General features: G+C 26.2%; 1 protein-coding gene across 1 annotated transcript in view; it reads left to right on the forward strand.

The window, feature by feature from the left end:
• LOC412863 (histone demethylase UTY) overlaps positions 1-8,808 on the forward strand; it is a 96,977-nt gene extending 88,169 nt beyond the window's left edge. The window contains exons 10-15 of the mRNA XM_396315.7: positions 130-444; positions 533-1,572; positions 6,438-6,840; positions 7,066-7,321; positions 7,550-7,887; positions 8,055-8,808. Coding sequence (XP_396315.6) covers positions 130-444; positions 533-1,572; positions 6,438-6,840; positions 7,066-7,321; positions 7,550-7,887; positions 8,055-8,267 — 2,565 coding nt within the window. The 3' untranslated portion in view covers positions 8,268-8,808. The remainder of the gene's footprint in view (positions 1-129; positions 445-532; positions 1,573-6,437; positions 6,841-7,065; positions 7,322-7,549; positions 7,888-8,054) is intronic.
• The last annotated feature ends 2,220 nt before the right edge of the window (positions 8,809-11,028 follow it).

Below are 11,028 nucleotides of genomic sequence, written 5' to 3' on the forward strand. Positions count from 1 at the left end.
ATATTAATATATAATATAATATATAATATATATATACATTATGAATAAAATTATACCACTTTTTCACTATAATTAATTATTTATTATTTGATTTCCATTTTAATTATTTAAATAAATTATTATTTTTAGCCGGGAGAAGAACCAATTTCTCCAGGTTCACAACAGAGACCACCACCATTTTATCTCACGTCTCAACAACTGCAGATGTTACAGTTTCTTCAACAAAATCATGGAAGTTTAACGCAACAGCAGCAAGGTTTGCTTGCACAATTACAACAACAATACAGATGTATGCAACAACATCAACAACAAATTAGATTACAACAGCAACAAGCTGCTCAAAGAGGTTTAAGGCCAGGACAACCTGGTTATCCTACAGGTTACAATCATTCACAACTAGGACAATCTGGCGTGATCAAGAATTACGGGATACCTCAGCAACCGGTATCATACTTTTCATTTTAATCTTTTTCATTTCTTTACTTTCCTGATATAATTATATTATATTTTAAATAATTATTTTCTTTAACAGTTGCAACAAGGTGGAACTGTTGCATTACAAACAGGATTCTCAGATTCTAATGTCGGTTATAACACGGCAGCAACTGGGAACAGTCAAACACCAGGAATGCCTTACAAATCTGCCTCTGATTCAAACTATCCTCAAAGGCAATTGACATCCGGCCAATATAACCAATATCAGCCTAACCAATACACTGCCCAGGGTTACACACAAATATCGTCCACGACGAGTAATTATCCCGAAGGTTCCGCGGGAAATAAAGACCTGGGAGTAACAGATCAAGAATTACAGGCTTTGTTATCACAAAAAGATATTGCGACGTCCTTGGCGGAGGATTTATTGAAACATTTTGGTTCAGAAGATTTAGACGTAAAAGAAGAAGCACCGAGCATCATGAACAATGGCACATTAAGTTCAGGTCCGTTCTCACCGTCAAATCTCGAAGAGAGTACAGAAAAAATCAAAGAGGTAAAACTAGAGAAGGTTGAGGATAGTCAACCTTCGTCTACGTCGAAACTCGAAGCATACGAAAAAAGCAATACAAAGACATCGACTTCTGTAGTTGAGACGGTGAAATGTGAAGCGACTTCGAGTACAAATAAAATCGAATCAGTTGCTCGGATTGAACCGGTGCTTAAATTGGAAAGCTTGTGTGAATCACAACCTGAACAAGAACTTAGTATAGATATGGATTCTAAGGGTATTATAGAAGCATGTAAAGGTCAGGGATTAAAAGGTGTACCAAATTGCTCCATTCTGAGTGATCGTTCACCTCCACCCGCTCCACCTGATCCTCCAAATCAGAGACTAACCAAGGAACAACTCTTACCCCCAACTCCTAGCGTTTATTTAGAGAATAAAAAAGATGCGTTCAGTCCACAACTCCAAGAGTTTTGTTTAAAGCATCCGATAGCTGTGATTCGCGGTTTAGCAGCCGCTTTGAAATTAGATCTTGGATTGTTCTCAACGAAAACTTTGGTAGAAGCAAATCCAGATCATGGTATCGAGGTAAGAACACAAATGCAACAGACCAGCGATGAGAATTGGGAAATCTTTTATGAAACTATTTAATTTTTATTTGAAACATTTTTTAATATTTTCAAAAACGAATGAGCAGATAAATCTATGGGATATTATATTTATCATAATCGAACTTTGTATATATAAAATATGAGTAAAGTTAAAGTATTTCAATAGAGCTATTTTTTTGTTATTATATACTCATAAAATATATATAAAGGTTAGCTTTGTTTTTTAAAAAGAAATATATATTTTTTAATATATTGATATATTTCAATTTTTTTTAACTTATAAAAAGATATTGGAACAAGGTATTGTATGAACATTTATAAGTTTGGAAGAAAATTGAATATAATTAAATATTTCTTAAATTATAATTTTTTAATTATAAATATTTTTTTTATATTAAAGAACATATTGCATCTACTATCATATCAAAATATTTATATATATAATTATATTTAAAAAAAAATGATTTGAATATCATACCTTTATATGTTTACTTACAAAATCATGAATTAAATGAAAGTTTCCTCTTTGAAATCATTCAACTTTTATTTCAAATATTTTTCGTTACTAAGAAATTAAAATGATACTAAATGAGATGTTAATATTAATTTGATATTTATTAATTAATTAATTATAAATATTAAATGTGATATTTTAATAATACTCTTTATACATATTAATAACATATTAATTGGTTGTCGTGAATTGTTTGTATAAACAATTATATTAACAATGATTTGTGTTTACATGTAAAGAAAAAAGTTTCGTAAAGTAAGAGATATTTCAAATTAAAATCGATGATAAGGAAGCTAATCTATAAATTCACTGCATTTTCTTTAATGTATCTATCTTTCTTTAATGATCTAGTGATAGATAGAGATCGCTTACGAATTGTTGTTGATTGCAGAAATTCTGTGGAAAAATCTGAAGGAAATGCCGATACATGGTGTAGTATAGGCGTCTTGTATCAGCAGCAGAATCAGCCTATGGATGCTCTGCAAGCGTATATATGTGCTGTACAATTAGACAAATCACACTCAGCTGCGTGGACTAATCTGGGCATTTTGTACGAAAGTGTTAGTCAGCCAAAAGACGCTCTAGCTTGTTACGTCAACGCATCCAGGTAAAGTAAAACGTTGGCTTGGTGTGCATCATATCTCACGTTATATTTACAATGTTGTTTTTCTGGAAATTAATATTATATATACAACAAGGTAGAATGAGAAAAAAATTTTTTTTTCATTATTTGTGACTAAAATTATCTTCTATAATAATATTTAAATTTAAATCTGATTAATAAATTTTTTAAGATGCCGCAAATCATTTAAATTTATTTTTATTAATTTTAGAAATTGGTGTTTCAATAATTTAATTTTTTTCAGCAAGTAATATTTTTTATTATGTAAGAATAAATTTTGATAAAGAAATTTGAACTATGGATTTGGGAAAATTGTTTTAAAAAAATTTTTAATTTATATTATCAGTATGTTAATTTTAAATATTTACTTTGAAATATTAATATAAGATAAATATTTATAATATAAGATTAAAGAAAAAATATAGTATAATATAAATAAAAATATATATTTAAATATTTAAAAAGAGAAACAAAAAACTCAATTCTTGCGACATGTCAAAAATTAATTTAATAATTTTATAAAAAATAGATTTTATATATTAAATTTGAAAAATTAAAAACAAATTTTTTTGTTAGGAAATAATTATACAATTTTTATTTTTTATTTTTTCATTTCACTTTAATACGTAATTATAACGAGGTTGCACTTGGTATAAATTTTCATAATAGGAATTAATTTTTAGAATTTGGAGCATTTCTTATTAACATATCGTTTAATTTTTATTCTTTTTCAATCTTTTTTCTATTTTATGAATCTTCATTTTCTTTAACAAAAAATAGTCATCATAATGTCAATTCTGTACAATTAAAAAATTTATTCCGTAGAATAAGAAATCATTATTGTTATTTCAATTTCAAGCGTTTCATTATTGAGTTTTTATCTTTTTTAACTCTTTTACTATTTTTTCCATTTATATTCTTTGTCGAAAAATATGTTATATAATGCAATTATATGAAACGTGTATTGCATTAAATTGCTGACAGTAATTTCGTTGATTTATATATTAGAATTATCTAATTAAATATACAGGGTGTCTCACACAATTAATTTATCTTCCAATTTAATCGCAGAAATAAGGTATTTGTATAAAAAAGTTGATTAAAATTATTTGTCTTTGTAATATTTGTGCGATACCCTATATATGTATATATTTTTTTTATTTTATATTGTAATTTTAAGAACAGATAAAAAAATCATTTAATATTTTCTTTTATTCTTACAAAGAAAATTTTAAAAAACCTCTTCAAATAATCTGCTTTAACTCCTAATATGATTGACTATGAATAGCTATAATTAAATTATATTTGACCCATATTTGCAAGATTTCATTTATTAATTTATTAAATTAAATTATTAGATTCTATAAATAATAGATAAAAATTTTTTTAATATATTTTCTGTCAAATCGTAATATATAATTAACTTTTTTCAAATTTATTTGTCATCATTATTGTATCATTTCTATAAAGTTGCAAAAGTGATAAGTGTAATGATTATAAAAATGAAAAATACATTATAATAAAAATTGTATCACTATAAGATTATGAAAAAGATGATATATTAATATATATTATAGACAGTATAAAACAATTAAAAATATATCAAGTGATGATAAATGTAAAATTGAATTTTATTATTTCAATTCATTATATCTTTTATACTGATGATGACTTCGTAGAATTATATATGTATCTCCTTTTTTTTTCATTTAAAATTCGGATTTTAATCGAATTCGAAATCTATTTATATTATTTATATAAAAGTTAAGAAAATGCATTATATCGTGATAATCGTTTGATGTATTCTAAATTAAATATCTAAATATCATTAACTTGATAAATATATATTATATTATATACATTAAATTAAATTCTTCACCAACTTTTCTATACAATATTCTTTCTTCACTATCAATTTTTTCCACTTTGTTTCTTTATTAAACAATTACTGTATTACTAATGTACATTTCTTCAATTTAAATAAAACATATTCCTCCATCTATTGCTAATGCTAATGCTATCGATCCATAACATCATAAGAATTTTTAATTTGGAAAAATTAATTTAAAAATTCCTTCATATTCAAAATGAATTTCTATTATAATATTTCTTTATATGTATTTGTGTATTCATGTATTCATTGTATACTCTTGCACAGTTTTACGCTGCATAGTGAATCGCCTCCCTGAATGCTATTGCGCACATTACGAGAAAAATGAGTAAGTCGAGGACAGGTTAGCGTTCAAAAAAAAGAAAAAAAAAGAAAAAAGGAGATAGAGAGGAAAACAGAGAGAAAATGAACGAAGAAAATGAGAAAGCAAAAAGAAAAAAATGAAAGCTACCTGTCCTGAAAGTTGAAAGTCATGTAGTAAAATAGTTTCTTTCTTTTATAGGGTAATAACAATACACCAATTGCACGGGTTCACTGGTGGGCCTGGGTGGTGCTAAATCAGGTGGTAATACCCCGATGAACCCATCGCTACAACAGCGGATCAACTAGGTTGACCAATAAGGAGCTTTTTTAGCACAACTTTGTTTTTTTTACTGACAACATGTATTTTTTAAAGCGCCAATCGATAGAGCATAAAATTTCCTATAAAAAAGTATTAACCCACTTATAGCGAAAAACCAATAGTTTAAAAGATATAGCAAAAATAAGAAATTTTTAGGAGGTCGACCTCCTGTCGTATTATGTTCTCCTAATACAAAGTCTACTTTTTGGACAAAAATTTTTCCATCGCTCAGGAAATTTCGATCTTATTTTTTTTTTTTAAATATGTCGTTTATTCTTCAAAAATATATACAATGGTTGTAATAAAAGTTGAATGGCTTCGAAGGGGCTACATTTTGGTGATCTCAGTTTTTTCGTAGGTGGACTCGTAAAAAAATTACCAGCGTCAATTGTATTTCTTTATATGGTATCCTATAATTTTTATTCCATCAATCGATGTATCTTGGCATTCTCTGTAAAAAAGTATTAAAGCATATATAGCATAAAACTTATAGTTTAAATTTAATTAAATATCTTTTGGTTTTAATTAAATATGTAATGGTTTTTTACCTTATATGCCTTGAAATTCTACAGCTTTTATTTGTTTGTAGTAATTTTGATTGATCTAGGTAAAAAAGTAATATTTTATAGTACTTTCTTGATACTTACCTTTTATACTTACCTTCTATACTTACCTTCCTATACTTACCTGTTAAATCAGCCATATTATGAGGAATTAATCATTTTTTTTAACAGTTTACTTAATTCTAAGAATTTGTGGAATGTACAGATTTGGCTATTGAATATTAATTTCTTATTATCTCATTCATTTTTTTATAATATTAAGAAATGTTTAAAAATTTTTGTAATGTTAAGATAAGAGTAATTTGATGTTATTAATTTTTTTACGAATTTTGAGAGGTCAGTTTTATTTTTTTAAATAGGATTATGTAGTTTTTAATGCATCTATCGATATATTATGGTATTCTCTATAAAAAATATTTAATTATATACATCGAAGAAATTATTGGTTTACGAGGTCATTAAAAGTAATTGAAATTTTTTTAAGCTATTAAATTTTAGTTATAAATAATTTAGTTATTTTTTATGAAGAATAATATGCTATTTTTATTTATGTATTAAAAAAAATGTATAATTCTATTTAAATACAAATTAATTTTCATACAATCTTTGTATATAATCTAAGGAGAGAAATAATTATACAATATTATGCACCTTAAAACTATTCGATTTATTCCTGTCATGGGCAGAAAAGTTTGGGGTTGTATCAGTCACAGAAGCCACACAACTATTGCGAAATATGCGCAATATCAGGCGTCAAGTTTTCAAGAAAGCTTGAAAGAAGAAAGGGAGAAAGCTCAAGGTATACATACCTCGAATTTATCCGATTCAGATTCGAAAGATAGTACTGGTGCTGTTAGAAGAAAGAAAAACGCTTTTGGATTGGCGGGTCGACCAGGTTCGAAGATGTTGCGATTTGGGACCAATGTAGATTTATCAGACGAAAGAAAATGGAAACCACAGCTTCAGGAGTTGATGAAATTACCGGCATTCGCGAGAGTTGTTTCGGCGGGAAACATGCTCAGCCATGTTGGCCATGTTATTTTAGGAATGAATACTGTTCAGTTGTACATGAAGGTATGTAATATTTATTTATTATTATTTAATACAAATCATTGCATTTTTTTATTATTTTAAAAAATAAATTCAAAGCAGAAATATTTCTATAACAATTTCAATAATAATTTTAATATCATTTACAATACTTAAAAAAATTTATAATTTTGTAACAAATTTTGTGAAATTTTATAGTTAGTTTTTTAAACATTAATCTTTAAGAATTATTTTTATTTGTTTTTAAAGGTACCTGGTAGTAGAACACCCGGTCACCAGGAAAATAATAATTTTTGTTCTATTAATATCAATATTGGACCAGGAGATTGCGAATGGTTTGCAGTGCCTGATGCATATTGGGGAATAATTTGCTCACTTTGTGAGCGAAATAATATCAATTACCTTCATGGTAGCTGGTGGCCTTCTCTAGAAGACCTGTATGAGGAAAACATTCCTGTATATAGGTTTTTACAAAGACCAGGTGATCTCGTTTGGGTTAATGCGGGTAAATAAATTGATAATAATTATAAATTATTAATTATTATTCAACATTAAATATATTGTATAATAACTTGCAATTTAAAAAAATAAAAAAAATTATTTTTTAATCATTTTTAACATATATATTTTTAATATTTTTATTTAAAAGTTTTATTCAAATTATTAAAATTAATAAATAAAAATATTTTGATTACAAATTATCAAAACAAAATTTATTTTACTATTTCTTTAGGTTGTGTACATTGGGTTCAAGCTGTTGGATGGTGTAATAATATTGCATGGAATGTAGGCCCTTTGACTGCTCGACAATATCAACTAGCAATTGAACGTTATGAATGGAATAAACTACAATCATTTAAATCTATAGTACCAATGGTACATTTATCCTGGAATTTAGCCAGAAATATCAAAGTATCAGATCCCAGATTATTTGAATTAATTAAAAATTGCCTATTAAGGACAATGAGACAGTGTTGTTTAATATTAGAATTTGTGAAAAGTAAAGGTGTAGAAGTTCGGTTTCATGGACGAGGAAAAAATGAAGCATCGCATTATTGCGGCCAATGCGAGGTAAAATATTTTTATATAAAACTCTTAATTGTTTAATAATATAATAATGTAATAATGTAATAATATTAAATTTTAAATTTATATAAAAAATAATTATATATTTTGACAAAAGATAAATTGTCAAATATATATTAAAACATAAATTGCAAATTTACATTTTCTTTCAGATTGAAGTATTTAATATCTTGTTCATAAGGGAACAAGAAAAACGACACGTCGTGCACTGTATGGATTGTGCACGAAAACAATCCCCATCCTTAGAAGGATTTGTTTGCTTAGAAGAATATAGAATGCGTGATTTAATGGAGGTTTACGATGGATTTACTTTACATACCTCTCTAACAACTCCTTCATCAGCTCAGTCTAGCCAATCCTCCTGAGAATACATGCAACACAGATATTTAGACTTCTTAGGCACTTTGCAGTGACTTTGATAGTACAATATCTGTGTTTAAAAAAAATCTTTATAATAAGGATTGTTTAAGTACCTGAGAGCTATTATGAAGAAAATGAAAACAGATCGAAAAATTTTATATGTTAGACTGTATAGTCAAACATCTGTTTCCATATTAATTTTAAGGTACGCACAATATATGTTGTATATGAAAGAATTGAAAATTTTTAATATTCTGACAATTAGTTAGTACTATTTACACAAACTGAAAACTATATTCGATCAATTTTATATTGGATTAATACAAAATCTCCAAAACATTGTTCTAGCTCTCGGGCATAGAAAATTGAAGCTAAGTTAAACGAGAGAAGACTGTGCTTTACTTGTAAATTACTTGATATCATCATTTGCTAAAACTTTGCAATAAGATATAATGAACATAATTATCAAACTTGGTCACGTTTCTTATCAGTTTTATGTCATGGCTAGAGTCTGAAAAGCATTTAATATTCATTTTTATCATGAAAGAAAGAAAATATATATATATATTTTTTTTTATTATTTTCTTCATAAATCGCATATTTCGAAATTTTTACGGTTAATAAATTGCCAAAGAAAGCAGAAAAAAATTTCATATACACGAAAACATCATGGAAATGTTCACTGCCAATCGTGAATATAATAAAAGATTACATTTAGTCCAAAGTGATGAGGGATAAATTGTCGTTAATTATTGTTATGAATTAAGATACGATTGTAAAGTATTGCAAAGCTGCTCAAAACATACTTTTATGTACATTTTTGTATACAAACGGATTGAAACGATTACTACTTTTGATGAAATTCACGGAGATATTACACTGTTTCGAATGTCTTACTGCCAATGACAATTCAATCTTAATATAGTAGTATAACAATTGTGTTTTCACATTTAAGATAATGTGATCAATAATAATAAGATTGAGATTTATTAAGAATTATTGATCTTTTTTATAAATTCAACAAAAAAAATACAGAAGTATTCATGATGAATAGTACTTCAAATAAATAAATTATTGTGTTATATAAATAAATTAGTGGCTCTAAAACATTTGTACAGTAAAAAATACGGTTTATAATAATGACGACTTATAAGAACATATTGACCTCCGTGTTTAGAATGAAAAAAGAATAACATACTACGAAAAACTTATAAAATGGCGTTTCTTATAATTTTATTTACTATTATAAACAAAACAAAAAAAACATATGAACTATAGAAATTGGAAATCATGTGTTAAATTTTTTTGTCAACGATAAAATAAGATAAGAATTATTGATATTTATTAATTGTAAATGAATTTATTTTTAATTATATGAAATTATTTCTTGATTTATACAATTTATTCAAATAGATGGAGAATAGAATTGTAACTATCATCTTATTTAAAATATTATTTAATTTAATACAATTGTAGAATATTAATGCAAATTACAACTTTAACAAATTTAGAAGCAAAATATAAAATCAGATCAAGATTTAAATAAAGTTAGAGAACGCTGACGTATAATGTTTAATAGCAAGTAATCGTATCTTAAAACAAAAAAGAAACGTACCTTCGACTCAGTCTTGTCAATTCACATTGGTGTTTAAAAACGCCATGTACGTGCCAGAAAACAAAAAAAAATCTTACCCACCACAAATGTATAAATAATACAATTCTCGTTCCGCCGAAAAAAAATGTATTTTCACATACGCATGAGAGAGAGGGAGAGAAAGAGAGAGAAAGTGAAGAAAAAAAAAGCAAAAAATGGTAGATAGTCCATACAGGTTGTAATAAGATCATCGGAGAACGATGTATTTTTGAAAATTCTAGAAAATGCTAGTTCCGCCGAGTTAGTTAATAATAAACGAAAATCGCATTTTTTTTATATGCGTGACAAATTTCAGCGCTATAATTGCAATATATGTATGTACATATATATTTATATATACATACATATATATCTACATCATATAAAGCAATGGCTGAATATAATGCTAATTTCGCCAGTTATCTATGATTATTAATGATGGTCGTACGGGTTCAAAAACTCGTGTCTAAGAGTATTTTAATCCATACACTCTAATGATCTCATTTCATGTAATATTGGCAGTTTGAAATGATAATGATTTCTGCCGATATTTCGAACTGACTTGACAATTTTGATTAACAATTAATAAATTATGTATAAATATATTTAATGTAAAAAAAATAAGATAAGATAATATGAAATGAATTGAAACGGAATGGCTCAAGAGCTTTGCTAAGTAATAACAAACAAATTGAATGCAGTGGTAGTATTAAGTCTGTCTTGCTGTGACTAATGGCTAATCTGCATTGATTTGAATACGAAATTGAGCAGATTTTCTATAACCGTTTTAATAGTTTATGAAAATTTTTTACTAATATTGTGCTATTTTAGACTTTAATAGCTAATGATTTAATATTATCGTTATTTTTCTTTTTTCATTAATTGGCAATACTTAATAAATATATTAATTACATAAAAATTAATATATAAAAAAATTTTTATTTTTATTTCTTCTTCTTATGATTTTTAACAGTAATTTAAACTGGGAAATAATATTTTCAAAATACACTTTAAAACAATAAAATATACATGATATAATGACAAATATTTATCTATATGTTATTAATATAAATTATTAAACGGTTTCATTAAAAAAGGTTCACAGCATTGGCAGCTCAAGTTTGTTTGCAGTT

This window comes from Apis mellifera, linkage group LG10, assembly GCF_003254395.2.
Source record: "Apis mellifera strain DH4 linkage group LG10, Amel_HAv3.1, whole genome shotgun sequence".
Taxonomy (NCBI): domain Eukaryota; kingdom Metazoa; phylum Arthropoda; class Insecta; order Hymenoptera; family Apidae; genus Apis; species Apis mellifera.